The sequence below is a fragment of the Strix uralensis genome, chromosome 8 (assembly GCF_047716275.1).
Source record: "Strix uralensis isolate ZFMK-TIS-50842 chromosome 8, bStrUra1, whole genome shotgun sequence".
Taxonomy (NCBI): Eukaryota; Metazoa; Chordata; class Aves; order Strigiformes; family Strigidae; genus Strix; species Strix uralensis.
The window spans coordinates 4,434,967-4,453,039 of record NC_133979.1 but is presented as its reverse complement, the minus strand read 5'-3'; the positions used below and the strand labels follow the sequence as shown (position 1 = coordinate 4,453,039).

The window sequence follows — 18,073 nt, the reverse complement described above, 5'->3', positions numbered from 1 at the left end:
TGCTAGTTTACTTGTATTGTCAGGGTCATTTATTTTCATCAGTTCTAGAGGAACTGCCTTTGTTACAGCACCAACCTCTCTGCTACCAGAGAGCAGTGCTGCAGCGACATGGGTCGGGTGCTGTGTGGCTGCCTTTGCCCCCCAAACATGGGGCATGGCTGAAGGCTACAGCCAGTACTGGAAATCACCTCTATTGGTCTTCACTCTGCAGAACACCGTGACAAAAATGTTTCAGTAAGAATTTATTGATGCATGAGAGAGAGATGTTACAGAGTGACTTTTTTTTACGGATTACATGTCAAGGATAACAAAATCAAAAAATGTTGGTAATTAATACCTGCATTAATGTTATAAAACAAGGGCTGGTACTGCTTTTCTACAGTACGTAGCCTGAACACCGCAATTTCTAAAGTGTTGCCCATTCTCTTGCCACTGTGAAGGATGGCCATCCATCATAAAGTTAGAAAAGCCCCAAGCCCCTCATTCATTTACAGTGCTGTAGGGCAAGCCTAAAAGTGCCCAGGCTGATCACCTTTCTCATGTGATACAGAGTGCAAAGTCTCCTTGTACAAGAAATGATTTTACAATTGTTTTAAAAGAAACAAACAAACCACCCAGCCTCTCCCTGGGGTGGTTATTGCCACTGCCCAGGGGAACCTCTGAGGACTTGTTTGCAGCATCATTGCCAAAGGATTTTCCTTGAGAAGATGGTGGCCAAGGCTTCCCTACCGAGGCACGGCGCAGATCTTGTAGGGCTGCGGGGCCATCGTGATGCCCAGCTTGGACTTGAGGCTGAGTGTGGTGTCTGGGGGTGCCTGGAAGGTGAATTTCTGGAGCAGAGCCGTGAAGAAGAGGAAGAGCTCGGAGCGGGCCAGCGCCTCGCCCAGGCAGGCACGCTTCCCTGTGGAGACAGCCACCTGTGGCATCCTCAGCCTGTGCTGGCTGCCCAGCTGCTTTCACTGCCAAAAAAGCCTCTACCTTCCCTCAGGACCACGGTTCAGCTGCGTTACCTCTTTCCCAGGATGAGTTTTGCAGCCCAAACAGCTCCCCAGTAACGGCATTGGCGTTAGAGCATTGGCTGCCCCCCCAGTTGCATGACTTTGCGACGGCACGTGTGTAACCATACGCACACATGTTGTATCCTGCCCTACTTGGGCAAGCTGTGCTGATACACACGGTCTGGACGTGTCCGTACTGGGAAAGGTAGTTTGTTTGAGCTACACCAGAGGCAGGTACCAGAGAAGATGTGTGATGCTGGTATGGGAAATGGGGATGCTAAAAGCAAGGGGAAGCTGTTGGTTGGGGTTCCCTGTGGTGGCAACAGTGAAGCCCTTAGCGAAAGCCGTGAGGGAGCAGGAGCACAGAGCAATGCTCTTGCCTCGATGAAGGTGTTTCTGGGGTCTCTGACATCCTTATGGTCTTTCATTGATCCCAACCTCTCTTCTGTGCATGTGAGGAGAGACAAGAAGGGGCTAAGCATGGCTGTGGTGCTTTGGAGTGGCCACAGGAGGACTGTTTCAGTGGCATCTCCCAGGGAGCAGCCAACATCTGCCCTTTCCATTGCTATTTTCCTCTGTCTCCACTGTGCAGGTGGAAGCCCCATCCCAGTGCCTCAGCACGGAAGCACCAAAATCCAGCAAATCTTACCTATAGAAAATGGCATGAAATACTCCCTTTTCCAGAACTGACCATCCTTCAGAAAATGCCCAGGGTTAAAAGTGTCAGGGGTTTCCCACTCATTCTTGTCAAACATCACAGAGGTTAAATTTGTAAGCAAAGTAGTGCCCTAAGAGGAGAAAAAGAAAAATAAGTTTCATTTTCTCTGTCACTGACAGCAGGAGTGGCCTTTTTATCCAGTCTCTTCTCCATGAAGAACTTCCATAGTCAAACTCTGCTGCAATTATTTGTCCAACGCCCCCCTGCATGGCCAGTTTTTCCTACTTCTCTGCAGGTGCAATGATTATACACACATATTTTTCCCTCATCAGCATCATTTTTATCTGCTGTAATCTTGGGCCAAAGTTCCTGTAAAAGCTGTGTGAGATGGGACCTGTGCCTCAATGGTGTGCGCAGAGGGTGTGTCACCCCGCAGTGCTCTGCACCTTTCATCGTGACGGAGAAAACACGTGTTTGCCAGGAGTGAACTCTGGACAGGGCAGAGACGCTGTGGCTCTGCCCTTCCTGTCTGCACAGGAGGGACCCGGCCTGGTGAATCGCGCCTGGGGAACTGGGAGCCTCTTGCTAAAGTCTCAGCACTCAGGAGTTGGGGTTACCTTTGGTATGTAGAAGCCACCCACGACCGTGTCCTTCACTGACATTCTTGGCACGTTGAAAGGGATGATGTTGCCTTTCCTCTGCACTTCGTGGATCACGGCGTTGGTGTAGGGCATCTTTCTCCTGTCCTCCAGGGCTGGCTGTCGTGTCTGCCCAATGACCTCATCGATCTCGGCTTGTACGCGGGCTGGTGGGAAAGAGCAGGAGTCAGCCAAGGTTAAAAAAAAAAAAAAAAAAAAAAAGCCTTGAAACAATGCACTGTGGTTGCTGTGAGGGTCCCCCAAGGACTGACCTGGGACATGTGTCACTGTTTGCATCTCTTCGGTGTGAGTGCAGGGGGATTCCCAATTTTTCTCTCAAAAAAGAGAGGGCTGAAAGCAAGGAAAAACACTGCCCTTTGGCTAATTGTACCTTGAATTTCCGGATATAGGGCCATATACAGCAGAGCCCAGCGGATGGTTGTGGAAGTGGTCTCAGTCCCAGCAAACAGCAGGTCGAGTGTGCATGCCACGAGGTTTTCCTCCCGGAAGATGCCACTGCCATTATCCTTCACAAAAAGGTGTGTTAGGGCCGCACAAACGGCAAGGGCTGCCCTGACACCAGGCTTAGCCCAAGTCAACCCCAAGGATTTTGGCAGAATCTGCTGGCCCCCTGCACCTCCATCCTGCTAATGGGTGCCTTGAGCCTGATGCCCATCCTAAACTCATAAATGGCCACACAGGCAGCTCAGAAGGAGAATTTGGGCTTGTTTCTCATCCCTCCTGATTTCTAAGCCCCGCTGCAGAAGGGTTTGCTCCACATTGCTGACCTTGGCTATCTCCTGCAGGTAGCTGTCAACGAAGTCCCGGCTCTCCGAGGGCTTCCAGTCCTCCTTGTGTTTGTCAATCTTCTCTTTCACAAAACTTTTCATCAACTTCCAGTTTTTAAAAATGGTTTGGTGGGCTCCAGGAAAGAATTTTAATATAGTTGGGAAAGAGTTGAACAGCTTTGGACACAAAAGGAGAAGCAAATTGAATAAAGGACTGAAAAAAACCTTCTGTTATCAAAACTTGAGAGGCCTGCAATGCCACACTTACTAAATTGCTGGAGTTGGTGGAAATAGCTCAGCTCCGGAACAGCATTATAAGGGATTGATACTCATATTACAGAGTGATTTGTGCATTGCCTGGCGTTACAGAAGGCAGGTTGGCAGTCAGAGGGCAGAAAGGTGATGTTGGTTGAGAAAGAGCAACATGAGAATTGCACAGCTTGAAAATACAGCAGAAAGAAATTATAGGCAAATCTATCCTGTGCAAAGGAATAGGGAATGACAACGAATTTTAGTAATAAAACTGCTACAAGTTATGAGGTTGACTCCAGAGAAGAAACTATGGCCCTGTGAAACTGCACACTGTCCATGTTGGTAGCAAGAGGGCTGTACCTGGCCCGTGATGGTCCCATGGAGAGCAACAGTCTCGTCTAACAGCTGCAGAAATTTTTGAAAGTCCTCATCATGGTATTCAAACCGATTGCCAAAGATGATGGAGCAGATGATGTTTGAAACAGCATTACTGATTTTAAAGTGAGGGTTGAAAGGATTCCCTGGAGAAGGAAAAGGGAACGATCAATTCTCTTCCAGCCTTCACAGAAAAGGAGAAGAACACACAGCTGTCAGAGATAAAATATTCAACAAACACAGGTTAAATGAATGTCACTCTCCTGTGTCCTCCCAACGGTTCCAGTTCGATCAGATTACAGAGATGTTTGTGTACTTTGGAAATCAAGGTCTGCAGAAGAGCAGATGTCACTGGAATTCATTGGAACCACTGGTGTTTACATGCACATGGGATTTTCCAGAGATGTCCAAGAAAGCAGTAGGCTGAAGGTGGACTATGAATAATGCTTTGGGTGTTACCTAGCTGCATTCACATGTAAGTTTGAGGGAAAAACACCTGTAAAAGGGAGCGAGGATGCTGGCAGGGTGCTAGCATCACTTGCAAAGAGAGTTATTTTTCAGCATGCAGTGAATCATGGGTGAAATTCTAATGGGCCATACTGGTTCCTGCCTTCAGCACAGTTTATGAGGGCTGTGGCACTCACCCTGCTCATCTCCAAACACATCCACGAGGTATCGGCTCTCCTCCTGGATGCGGTCCTCCAGCCTCCTCTTCCCCAAGCCGAAGTTTCGAAGGGTGGTCAAGGTGAACCTCCTCTGCTGCTTCCACAAGTGCCCGTTGGAGGAGACCAGTCCTGGCAGAAACACCCCACCATGAGCCAAGGCAGATCCCTCCACTGAGGGGAGAAAGCTTCAGGTCTATCTTATTTTCAGCTGTCTCAGACCTCTGCAGGGTCAATGCTTTGACTTTACAGCTGAGATATGTGTCCTGATGGATAACTCACCCATGGTGCTGAAGATCTCCCTGTCGATAGGAATGTCAGGACGATCCATGAAGTTTTCCCCTTGGTTTACAAGAACTTCCTTAACCATCTGCAGCCCATTTACAAACACAAACCATGTGCTGCCCACCCGCGTGCTGAAGACGTCCCCGTATTTTTCATTAAGCTGGGAGAAAGGTGAAATAAATAGAAGGGGTTTCATTTGCAATGAACGTGTCTGCCGGGACAGGGACAGCCATGGCAGGGAGTGCAGATGAAAATGCGGGAAGTCAAGAGGGGAGACAGGGTGTTTGCACAAGTGCCTGCTTGACTGTGTACTATCGTTTTTCTTTCCTCTTTTGCCGAATCACTGATTAGGAATTTGTGTTAATTGGCCATAAATCAAGTAAAACTCTCCAGGTTTGATTTTGCAGTCCTGTATTTTTTCAGCTTTTGTTTCACTCCCTTCCCAAACACCCATCCAGTCCACAGTCAGACCTACGGGGCTCCTGCTGCTGTGACTGCACCCTGGGTATCTTCTTGTGCCCTTTGCCCAAAGAATCACTCCACACTTGTCTCCCTCCTCATACCTGGGCAAACTTCATCCATGTTTGGGTTAACCCCTTCCCTGAGCTACAACGCTGTGTAGCCGCAATCCCTCTCAGTCCCTTTCCCCGTGGTGCCCACCACCCCCATACCTTCTGCATCACCAGTTGGGGGTCTCTGAAGTTCATCAGATGGATGTGCCCCACGAAGGGGAGGGAGAAGGGGCTGGGAGGATAATTCTTAGGCTTTCTGTTCTTCATGTAGTCAGCGACGAGCAGAAAAACAACGAGGAAGACAAGGAGCATCTGGAAGGAGATGCTCTCCCAGAGGAAGCGCAGCATGGGTGGATGGTGGGGGTCCACAGGGACGTGTCTCGCAGCAGGTCAGGGCAGGTTGAGCTCACGGGGCACCACCAAAACCCCCAGGGACAGGGGGAGATGGGCAATGTGCTGGTGTAGCTGTGGGCACAAACACAAAACAGCATGGAACAGGTTCTGCTGACCTGTCTGGGTGGCTGCGTTTGGACTCCTGCTTTCCCAGGTTTCAGTAAGGACTGTTTGATTAAACCCCTTCTTGATTAAACCCCTTCTTGATCTCATTAAAAAACCCCAAACCCAAACCCAAACCAAAACACCCCAGCTTTCCCTTTCCCCTCCTGCCTCCCACCAGTGTTTTACAATACCCCAGTGATCCACGTCCTTGTCTAAAGGACAGAAACAAGCTTTGGGGGCCCAGGATTAAAACCTTCCGGCAGCCTCACTGTGCCATTCCCATGAGCCCATGGCTCAGCGTGAGCCCTGCTCTCTCCTCCCCGTGGTGCCCTCACCGTTCTGCGTCCTGGTGTCAGCTTCACAGTGCCAGGGAGGGTCCAGCCGCTCCGAGCGCCTTGCGCTTTCTCGTTTACAGAAGCTCGTTCACTGGTACAAAGAGTCCCAGGCTGAGCCCCAGGTCAGCAGGGACATCCGTGATAAGGTTGCACAAACCATCTGACTCATGAATGGAGGTTTTGTTCCGTCAGGGTGATGTGGGCTGGAAGGAAACAACCGTCCAGGAGCTGCAGCGGTTTCTAAGCACCGTACTTTTCTGATCTCTGATGAACAAGTGCAAGCAGAGCAACCTGCTCTGGCCGTGAGGTTGTCCCTGCCCTGAACCCACCAGCCATCCCTTCCAACATGCTTTGCCCTTTGAGCCCCCAGTCCGTGCTGAAGCTGTGCCCAAACCCTGACAAAACTGAGGCAGGTGCTGGAAAGCCAAAGCAGATACCCAGCTCTGCCTTTGGTGGTATTTTTATTGTGGACCTTATTGAGGAGAATCTGTCTTTTCACCTTTGGCTTTTAAGCACACTTAGGCATGAGTCTGTGGAGATGCACGTGTTCCCCTTCACTCACATGAGATGTTTTCTCAAAAAATAAACAAATTCATGCCTCCTGCCTTTATGGTATGGGATTATTGCATTTAAAAATGAGGGGTTTTTTTACCCCAACTGATTTAAAAGAAAAAAAAAGAAGAAAAAGAAGACTTCAATCATTTATTCTCTCCATGAATAGAGAAGGAAATCCTAAAAATAACACAGAAAGGCAAGTTTGAAATGGAAGAGGGAAGAGATCAACATTTATTTGCTAAGTAAGTGCAAATAATACAAGTTGTAGCCACATACCAGAGGTCAGACCTACACCAGAACGAATAAAAAAATTGAGAGGAACCAGTGCCTAGTCCTGAATGGCTTTGAAAACTTCATAGGTGAAAAAAAAGTCTACAGATCTTTTATGTTTTCTCTTTTAGAAATTAAAAAACAAACAAACAAACAAACATGGGAGCCTGTAACTGTGAAACATTAATTAAAAATGCAATAGGATTAAAGTGATCAGTTAGGACAGCTCATTGACAAAATCCCTGTGTGCCCAGCGTGGCAGGGATGTGATGTGCAAAGGACTCTCCCATGTGGCATAAATCTGCCACTGCACAGTGATTGCTTTGTAATGCAGCAAAGGCAGTTATTGCCAGAGATGGAGGCTAAAGCCAGTGGAAATGAAACTTGATTTAATCCTCTTTTCCTGTTAACTATTCAGTATCCTATGTGGGTGCCCATGGAAGTCACTTTTGAAAGGTGGGAAGAAAAAAAAGAGAGGAAAAACCCCAATCTTTGCTGTGACTATATTTCAAACAAAAGCACACAGGAGAGCATTTCTAAGCATTAATGCTTGGTCACATAAATGGAAGAATTATCTACAAGTTGCATATTTAATCAATTTTTTTCTAAAGAGACCCCTGTATGGGCAAAAGCAGTGTCTCCGTCACAGAGGGTGATGTCCCCAACCCACCTCCTCGGCCCCATGCCACAGACATGCCCGTCATACATGGCCACAAATCTTTGCCAGAAACAGAGGGGAAGTGGTGAGTTCGTGACTTCCCACCGCAAAGCCTCCGCGCCGACATTTCCTTCCTGATGGCCAGCAGCAAGCCGCCGCGGGCACAACCCTTCCAACACACTCAGCTGCTTCTCGTTCTGTTGGGCTTCAGTTAAACTGCTCCTGAGTAACCCCATGCAATTAGGGGTTTTTTTTCAACTTTTTTTTTTTTCCCCCCATTCTGTATTTGCATCTTTCCTGCTCATACATTTGCAATACTGTATTTTTACAGCCATTCAAGACCTGCTGGAAGCACAGCTCCTTGTGCCATTCTGCTAGGGCTGGCCTTTGGTAGAAGCTGATTCTACAACCCTGTAGCCTCCTAATTAAAATTTCCATATAATTATGAGATTAAAAAATGCATGCTTCTACTGCAGAGATCTCTACTTAGATATTTCCATCACAAAGCTGCAATGTGGTGGTGCAGGGAGCACCCATCACACTGAGCCCAAGCCCACCTGAGTCTCAGGATTGGCTGTGGCCACTTGGAAGTCCAAATTGGTGCTGAGGCATGAATCCAGAGCTTGTATGTCTGAGGCCAGTTGCCCCCACTGACCAGAGACACCTCAGAAAATGCAGCCCATGACCATACGGGGTGCTGCAGTGTTGGGAGTTAGGGGTTGCTAAATGGTCTCTGGGTGGTGGATGTATCGCCTACGGAAGAGCCAATGTGGACCTAATGGTTTTGCAGCTGGCAGACACCTTCCTGGGAGTTGCTAATGGTGGAAATTAAGTAATAAGGCTTTTAAATTCATGCATTTTGTCAAACTGATAGAGGGGAGAAGGCAGGAAGTGAAGGGAAGAGCTGCAAGGGTTGTTCTCATTGCAGTGTGCAGGATATGGCCCTCCTGCCCTTCCCACTGCCACCTGCATTTTGGTGGGCGCTAGACATCCGTGGCACGCCATTTCAGCCCAAAATCTATGGGGGGGGATGGGAAAAGGGACGCTTTCTGGCTTGTGGAGGGCTGAAACGGGGGGGGCATGGGGTGGCCACACGCTGAGTGTGAGGGTGAAGGTTAGTGCAGCAGCCGCCGGTGCCCGGAAGGTGAAGTTCTGCAAGAGGGCTGTGAAGAAGGATGAAGAGCTCGGTCCTGCCAAGCTGTTCCCCGGGACAAGCCCACTTGCCTGGAAAAGGAACAAAAATAACCCACCGAGTCCCGAGTGAGCTTCCACCACCTCTCAGGCTCCTCTCACATGCACAGCCTTGCACAGGCTGCGGGAGCTTTTCTTCCTCGAAAGGTTAGGTGGCAATGTTCACCCACACATTTTGCAGAAACCTTCCCCAGAAGTTTGCTGCTGAGCAAACTGCAACGGCTGTTTGGATAGAGGGGAAACTCGGCAAAAAAAACCCTTTTGCACAGCTTGCACAAGAGCAAAAAGGGTTGTTTTTTCATCCTGTGATAACAAATTGATTTCCCTCGTGCTCCGAGCAGTCAGTATTAACTGTTACTGGGATTTTCACTGTGGGGATGGTCTGAAAGCTGGACAAGGAGCAGTACCCCCTAGTCTGGAGGGGGTGTCTTGGGAAAAAAAAAAAAAAAAAAACAAACCTACAAAAAGGAAAACCATCTCCCCATCCATCATCATACCTGCAGAGAAGGGCAGAAAAGCCTCCCGCCTCCTGTACTGGCCGTTTTCCAGGAAATGTTCAGGATTAAAGGTGTCTGGAGTCTCCCACGCATTTTTGTCAAACATTATCGAAGTCAGGCTGGTCATCAGGGTGGTACCCTGCAAGAGGTGGAGAAAATGGGCCATTCCACGATGGAGAAGAGCCGACATGTTGTCAGACTTGTTTATTATTAGCTCCACGCACAATGTAAACTATATATTTTTTTAGAGCAAAATGTTTTTTCCTGTAATTAAATGAGGGTGAAAGCCTACAGGATTGTTCACTTCTGTGTGCCTCTATATATCACCATAGTGTTGAGCCATACCTTGTGCTGCTGTCACTGGTGTTGTTAATATAAACCAACTTCAAGTTGGTAACACTGTGTTCCCATAGGAATTTGAAGCAATTTAACCAAATAATTTTCAATCGATCCGCTTTATTGTGCTTTTTTTGAAAACCTGATCTGATTTATCTTCACATCCTTCATCAGAAAAAGAAGAATATTCTAATCAGTGTGAAACAAAACGCCCAGATTTTTTATTTTTATTTTTCCTTGACGCAACCAGTCATATACAAGGAAAAGACTAGTTATATCTAAATCTCATATTTGCTTTCATAATTGCAGAACAGTGTGTACACACCAATACCTATTACCTGGCTTTTATCAAGTGCTGCTTTTAATAGATGATTTTTAATACTCTGTGGAATTAACAAACAAACTGTTTGCTTTCCTGTGTTTCTTGGCTCACAATTCCCATAACGTGTGGAGGATATCTTTTATAAAATTTAAGGAATAAAGCTTTTAAAATTGAAAATTAACACCAACACTATAGGGTCTCACAATTCTCCTCCATAAGGAGGTGAGACCCGTAACAGCCCTACAGCGTCTGTCAGGAAGGCTTGTATTTTCTATATAATTGTGATATCTCCATAAGATCCTGCTGGTTGGTTCCCCTCCAGGTGAGATTCAGAACTTGGGCCACAAAGACCCTGCTCTGGTGGGATGAGGGAAAGGCTGGTGGTCTCCATGTACTTTGGGCAGGTGGAAGCCAGCCAGGGTGGTGTTGCTGGTGGACATCCTGGGCACTCCCAGTGGCACAACGTTGCCCGTCCGCAGGACCTCGCTCAGCACTGCGCTGGTGTATGGCATGTTCTCCTTGTCAGCCATCATGGGCTGGCGGGACTGACCGATCACCCTGTTGATTTTGAGCTGCACTTTCTCTAAGGAAAGTAAAAAATAAAATATGTGTGTTCAGACGGGTCCCAATAAACCTGGGGCACAGGCATGTCCAACATGTGGTAGAGCTGGAAATAATTCTGTTTTCTGAGTTTCACTTATCTGGTTTTGGGCTAAGCAAAGGACCCGTCAGTGGCCCTACCCTGAATGTGGGGGTACGCGACCATGTAGAGCAGAGCCCAGTGAATGACGGTTGCTGTTGTTTCAGTCCCGGTTAAGCAGAGGTCCAGAGTGGAGCACAGCAGGTTTTCCTTGTGGAAATATGAGTTGGTGTCACCCTTAAACTTGGGGAAAAACCATGGCAATGAAAAATCTTATTAAGGAGGGAACACTTTCAAAAACCCAATCCAAACCCACCTGTACGTAACTGAAGTCCTGCTGCTAGTTTATTATCCACCACCCCCAGACTTGGAAATTTCTACCCCTTACTTCTGTTGAATTTCAAGCCCTATGGCCTGCTTTGAAAGACACCCTGTTTGCTGTAGAGTGACTCTTGAATGTCGGTAACATTTTAAAATGTGAAGTTTAACAATAGCAAACACAGGCTTGTGAGCTTTCATAGAAATGTGAACACATTCCCTGAGAGTCCTGCTATGCCATGTGACAGAATGAAAAATGGAAGAAGACAAAGTGTAAATACTTTCAAATGAAAAAAAAAAAAAAATCTGTGTGTTCTCAAAGTGATCAGACTTCTGCTGTTGCTAAAAAGTTTGATGTGAAAGAGGTAGGGAGAAGGCAACTCAGGAGGCATGAGCTCCTCTGACAAAACAGCCTTGAGTCTTGTCTGCTCATTTTATGGGTTAAGGTTTAGGTGGCTTTAGGTATTTCCCTCTTACTTTTTCTATTTCCTTCAGATAACAGTCAATATAATCTCTGGCCTTGGACTGGTCCAAATCCTCCTTGTGCTTTGCGATCACTCCTTTCACAAACTATTGAAGTTTCTCCCAGTGCCTGAAGATTTTCCTAAAGGGTCCTGGCAGCCATCTCATGACCAAAGGAAAAGCATTATACAACTGGTGAGAAATCAAACAGAGCAAAAGAGCATTTCTTGAGTTAAAAAATAGCAGGTATCATAGGTGAGATGATAGTACAATCTGTTAGCTCTGCTTGCTAACAGGAAAAAAAATTAGTTTTGCTACAAAGGTCAATCTAGTTACAGAGGTAAACAAGTACAAACAAGATAAGAATTGGCCAGAAGTTTTCTGCTGATAAAGTTCCCTAATAGTGAGTGGCCAAATCTATCATCTAATGTGAGGTGGCTGCTGGAGTCAGAAATCAGTGTGGATGCAGAGAAGCCCCTTAGTGCTGGGTTTCTGGAGGGGACAGAGATCAGACCTGACCTGTGGTGTGCAGCCATGTAGAAGCTGTGTCCGCAAATCCACCTATTTTGGTTATAAACTTGGACTCTCAGACAGTTTTGTCTGATGGGAATTTTCACAGAGAGTGCTACTAATTGGCTCTTCTTTTTGCAGAAACATAGATGTTTTTAAGGTTTTTCCATTGTTTTTTGGTTATATCAGTCATAAGATTGGTTTTACAATCCTGTAGTGTTTTTTTTTTCCATGTGCCTCAATAATTTTAACTTGCTTCTTTTCTTTCCTGGTGGATTTTGTGTATAAACCCAGTCTAATGTAAAACAATACTCATGGTCATTTCCCTTATAACATGACTCTTTTCTACAGGGAAAAGCAGATTACGTCAGTGCCTTAGAAACTCTGGTTTCTGAGCACTTACATGCAGCTGAAGCTAGAAAAGCATCCAACTGGCTTTACCTGGCCCCAGAAACTTCCGATGAGCAGTAGCATTTCAGCCAGCGAGTGCAGTAATTCCTGGAAACGGTTGTCATGGTAGTCAAAGCGGTTCCCAAAAGTTATGGAACAGATGATGTTTGAAACAGCACTGTTAATTTTGTAATGAGGGTCAAATTGTTGTCCTGGAGGAAACAAAATGAAAGACAGCTTTCTTTTTTTTCTTTAAAGTCTCAGTCAAAACCACATTCTCTACCAGATCAACAGTTGTGAAATTGGGGTGAGACCTCACCTACTTTTCACCAGTGGTGATGCTGAGTCTTCACCCTGTGTCCTGGGGTCCTCACCACCCCCATCGCCTCCAGAATCCCGATGGAGGTTGGACATTGTGTGTCATGACATCCCTTCTCTGAGGACATCCCCTTCTTGAGGACAGCCCAAGCTGCTGGCACACACCAACATTAGCACAGAGCTGCTGAAGCAGGGTTTGAACCGTTTTCCAGGGAAATCAACCAGGAGCATGCCACGCTATGGCTGTCAGATTTGCGTGCCCCAGCGTGGTTTTGGTGCCAATTTTAAACACGAGGAGAGGGTCCCTCAAAGCTTAGCCTGGGGCAGGGAACTCAGAACTAACCACACTGCAAAAAATGTCATTGCAATGGCCTTTAACTGTCCACCACAAAGAAATCAAGTGAGATGGAGGAGAGAGGGGAGAGGGAGAGGATTGCAAGTCTCTGTGCCCACCTGTAAAATCCAGCAATAGCTCATATGGCCCATAGATGTGATGCACATCAGCTCCTAAAAGAGCAAAGCATGGTGTGACATTGTCACATATGCATTCCTTGGGAGAGCTGTCAAGCAGAGCCCATCATCTCCTAGGTCACTTTTAGGCAGCCTGGAGAGCTACTGGCCATGATATGAGACACTTATATCAGTAACACAGCCAGTCCAGCCCTGAGTTGTCAGGACACTGGGGAGCATCACTTTGAAATGCAAGGCACTCTGCACAGGACTGCTGATGTCTCCACTCTTCAAGAAAGTAATTAAACTGGGCTGGTGCTCAGATATTAGAGTGATGGACATGATCACTATTTGTCATTACTAATGGGAAGAAAGGCCCAAACCAGCAGCTTAATTAGTTTATTGATTAGGACTATAAAGGACTATAATCAATTGGCAACATGAAGTATTTGGCCTGTTCAGTGCAACAGCAATTAAAATGGAGCAAGTTCAGTATATAATTTCACAATTCCTGTTTAGATCTTTCTTGTTTACTATATATAGCTCCATAGAATTAGCTAAACCCCATCTGCTTCTATTTAAAGCTGAAGTGCAACATCACCCATGTACCAACATACAAATTATTCTTACTAATATCCCTCTGGCAGTTCTTAAAAGCTGGACCATAAAAGAGCAAGGCACACGCTTCATCTGTGCATGATACAAAAGGAAAGCCTGACTAAACAAGTTTTAAAATACTTTGCAAAACCAAGGACAAGCAGAGGTTAACTAAGCCTCTGAGCGTACATGCCTGATAGCAGGAGAGCTGCATTTATTACTTTGCAGAATACAGGAGAGTCTTTCTTAGCCATATAAACATGCAAGTTTTAATAAACACCTAGTTAGTATATCTTTGCTTAATATTAATAAGGAAGAACTAAAATAGTAGGCCTGAGGTCTAAAATAAGTGCTAAAAGGCACAGTCTGGAAGTGTAAGATAGAGATTTGCGCTACTGAAGAAATGTTTTGCATGTTAGGAGCTGCATCAGAGTAAGGGTTTTAATTCTCATCATTCATTTAGCTGGAAGCTTTGGGCATGGCGGTATGCCTTAACTGCCCACCTTTCTCCTCCTCAATTGTCTCCACAAGGTACCGGCTCTCCTCTTGCACTTTTTCCTCAAAACTTACAGCAATGCTTTTCAGTGTTGCTGAAGCAAACTTCCTCTGTTGCCTCCATATATGCCCATTTGATGATATGAGCCCTGTAGGTATTAAAAACAAGCAAACAAACCTTGCTCTGGGTCACATATGAGTGATAGGATTCAGAAATGGCCATTCCTCTTGAACAAAAACCCAAACCAAAGCAAATACACCCCATAGACATGGAAAAACTATAGCTTTGCCTGGGAATTAAAATTCAAGAGTAATTGGCTTATGCTAAAGATCTAGCTTTATGGATTTGCTTTAATCTGCTACTTTGTCACTTTGCGTGGGAAAAAAAGGTGTAAGCCAAAATACTATAAGTACTATCACGCTGTTGGCAGAGCTGCAGGCAGGAGCACCATACCCCGTCTCTGGAGCTATATGCAACCGGGGGAGAAAAAGTAAAGGAGAAATTAAAACCGAGGGGAAAATTCTTCAAGTGTATTGACTGCTGAGCAGCTTGCTTTTATTTCTTCTCTTTCATCAAGACCTGACTTTGATCCCATCATCATCCCTAAATCCCAGAGAGATTAAAATGTACACCTGTGAGATTATTAGACTGAATTCAGTTCTTGCCTTCTTCTGTGCAAGTTTTTATAGGTGCAGTTAGCAAGGATTGAATTCAACTTGTTTCTTTCACCCTAATTGTTATCATTGCAAATAGATGAAAAATTTGTACCAAAATCCTGATAGCTGTGCTTACCAAAGCCTCTAAATATTTCTTGGAGGAGTGGAATATTTGGCCTGTCTGCAAATATTTTAGCCTGGTGGACAAGAGCTTCTCTCACCATCTGGTATCCATTGGCGACCACAAAAGTCAGACTTCCAAACTGCACGCTGAAGATGTTCCCATACTGATCAGTAAGCTGAAAGAGAGTTCATCACCCTCTGAGGGCAAGAAGGTGGAGATTTTCAAAACTCACCTGGACAAGACCTCAAGCAATGGCATCTAACTTTGAATTTAGTCCTGCCTGGAGCAAGGGGACTTAAGAAAAACCCAAACCCAAGTCCACAGGTCCCATCCAATCTAAACTATTCCATGAAGGCTGGAGACAGCATAAAACCTGGTAGAGATCCATAGTGTGGGAGAGATGGTTTACTTCTATCAGTATGACCTGGGTTTCACCATGCCTTTGCATCAATTTAACTTGTATCAAGGACATTACTTGTTTTGTCTTGTTCTGCTTGTTCACAGGAAGGGTACAAGAGGTGAAGGCACCACCCTGGGTCACGAGGGTGCTGAGGGCAAAGTACAACAAATAATCCCTTTCATCAACTTTGTGTCTAAAGTAGTGTGGCTTCTTGCTTCAGCTATCCCATTTAGAAAGTGGATCCAACTGCTGATGTCTAGAAACCTCCTTCTAATTTTAAACCTGAATTTGGCATTTATGGCCAAATTATAGCCATTTTCCTTGCATGGACTTTGCTAGCATTAGTGTCTCCTGAGCAGCATTCAACTCCCTGATGTATAAGAGCAAAGGGCGATCATATAATCTCTCAGGCCTCACTCTGCCAAGGAGCTGCTTCTTAGTATGAGCCTACATAAAAGGACACACATGGTCATGCTGAACTGCTGTAGTGACATGTGAAACCAGTCAGGGGCTAAATGGGTGTCTCAGTCATTGTGTGCATGTAAATGAATGCAATTAATTTTATTAATAATAATTGTGTGTATTGACAAAATATCCTGAGCACACTGCCTCAGCCATCCCCAAGGGTTCCCCTGGGGGACACCCATGTTACTGGCCTCTGAAAACCCAGGGTAGATAGACTGGTGTCAGCCTGCTAAGTAAAAGCAAGAGATAAACAGTCACCAGAAAGGACATTTGCAACCAGCAAGTCAGAAATTTTCTTTCCACTTTTTCAGAGAAGCATACTCAGCATGTATAAAATATCTCACTTTTGTTGGCTTTGGAGGGAGACAAAGCTCTGGAAACCTTTCCAGAGCAATCACTGCCTCTTTTTGAAACACAGAAGAAGCCACAGGGATGGCTAACAGGGTCTTAAATGTTTCTTTGAGATGTAATGGGGCAAATCATTGGCCTCTGAGCAGACATAATGACAAGACAATTTCCAGAGGTGAGCTTCACAGCCCAGTTCATTTCTTTCACAGCATTTGCCAGCTGGCCCAGCCCCTCTGAACCCTTCCTGGGCAGAAAAAGATCATGGTCAGGATGGGAAGAAAGAGGAGGAGCATTTAGGTCTTCCTCCATTATGGATTTCTTTTCCATTGGACCTTCCTACTCCCATGGAAGAGGAGGTGATAGTAAGAGATAAAACTAAGAAGGATCCTCTATCATACGTGGTTATATAGCTAGTTCTTCAGAGGCTGCCATTGCTTTACAGGTTTGGTGACAAAAGTCACTGAAGAGGTAAATTATTGTTAGTAGGAGAAATGTCCATGGAGCTCTTACCTTCTGCAGCGCAAGATGGAGGGGCTGCTTAAAGTCCACAAAGGTTCCCATGAGAGGAAAGATCTGTGGCCCTGGAGGGAAATTCCTGGGTCGTCTCTTCTTCACGAGGTCAATAATCAAAAGAAATGTGACCAGAACCACCAAGAGCACTCGACCGTTCAGCTTTTCCAAGAGAGAAACCAAATCAGGCCAAAATTGAAGCTCCATCTTGGCTGAAGAACTCACAGGTTTTCATCCCAGGAAGGGACTAGATGCTGCTCACATTTGCTAAAACAGGAGTAAGAAAGGACTGTAAAGAAAAGAAAACAAAACAAGCTGAGATACAGATAGCTTACTGGGGACAGGACTTGTCATGGGCGAGCTACTTTCTTGTGTACAGCTACTGCCAGAGCACCTGCTGAATAACTAAATTAAAACACCAGAATCTCCAAAACAACCCCAAAACCTCAAAACATTTGGCCAAACAAGCAATCTTGCAAAAGTTTAGCTTTACATCTCTGTTAACTCCCTAATTTTCTTATAGAAGAATATTCCTCCCTTCTGCCCTTAACAAGGAGCTCCTTTATACAGACACCTAGCTGGGATTATAAGCATTATAAACATTTGAGGTTAGGTGAAAGCAGCTTACTTGGCCAATTACATATGGTGGGCATTGCGTGATTTAAAAAACAGTAATGCATCTGAGGTGATGGACACCATACAAGTTGCTAATGGGCTGATCCTGTTAAGTGCTAAGGGCCATCTTCAAAGGGCCGGATGCCTTCAGCACCCACCAAAGCCTGCCCAGCTTCGCCAGAGTCATCAGGTGAAGTTTGGACAAGAGAAGCACTGCGAGAGCCCAGACACTTAAATGAGAGTTAAACGAGCTTAATTTCAAGAGTGAGAACATGGGCTCACGCGCTTGCCAGCTAAAGGGCAGATTGGAACTTATGCATTTATATCTCCTGGGTTTTCCAAAAATCTCCTTTGAATAAGGCTTCACACTGTCCCAGGGGAAGGCTGCAGTGGACTGACAGTGACCTCTGTGACTGTGACTCAACCTCGCGTTGCCTGCCAATATTTTAGCTACAACTTGTTTCCAGCTCTTTTTTTTTTTTTTCTTTTAGAGATTTGCTTTGCAAACAATCTAAATTTATACTGAAGCAAAACTGTTAATAATGATTTTTCAAATTATTTGCCTAGAAGTCATGGTGAGAAGTTCAGAACGGTAAATTTTTATTGTCTTCAACATTTTTCAGAAAGCTTTAATTTTTCAGGAAAAAAAAGCAAATTTTCGTAGGAAATAATAATTGGGAAAAAAGTTTGGTATTCTCTAGTCTTTCACCACTTTTAAAAGCTTTGCTGCCCATGTCTTTCATCACCTTGGTGACTGCAGTGCCAGCAGAAGCACACACAGGCTGTATGACAGACCTGCACCTTAGTTTTTGCAGGAGTCCATTTTAAGGGTAATACCTACCTGCAACCCAACACTTCTTGCCTTGAAATATTATTTACAGGTTTCTAGATGGTATTAGTCACGAAGTGGGGAGCAGTAATGAGAAAAACGTCTCACATCACTG

General features: G+C 45.5%; 1 protein-coding gene and 1 pseudogene across 3 annotated transcripts; both read right to left on the bottom strand.

Annotated features, from left to right (window-relative positions):
• Positions 1-229: 229 nt before the first annotated feature.
• Positions 230-6,074, bottom strand: LOC141946321 (cytochrome P450 2J2-like). Of its 3 annotated transcripts, none has more exons than XM_074875899.1 (10): positions 6,002-6,074; positions 5,328-5,633; positions 4,654-4,816; positions 4,354-4,503; positions 3,695-3,855; positions 3,083-3,259; positions 2,686-2,821; positions 2,274-2,461; positions 1,648-1,786; positions 230-917 (listed from the first exon to the last, which is right to left on the bottom strand). In XM_074875899.1, the coding sequence occupies exons 2-10, from the start codon at positions 5,514-5,516 to the stop codon at positions 538-540; spliced, it is 1,683 nt and encodes a 560-aa protein (XP_074732000.1). In that variant the 5' UTR covers positions 5,517-5,633; positions 6,002-6,074; the 3' UTR covers positions 230-537. The 3 variants fall into 3 exon arrangements, with proteins under 3 accessions (XP_074732000.1, XP_074732001.1, XP_074732002.1); XM_074875900.1 differs by lacking the exon at positions 6,002-6,074 and adding an exon at positions 5,858-5,984; XM_074875901.1 differs by having other exon boundaries at positions 564-901.
• Positions 6,075-6,838: 764 nt separating this feature from the next.
• On the bottom strand, positions 6,839-16,721 carry LOC141946779 (cytochrome P450 2J2-like; annotated as a pseudogene).
• Between the last annotated feature and the right edge of the window lie 1,352 nt (positions 16,722-18,073).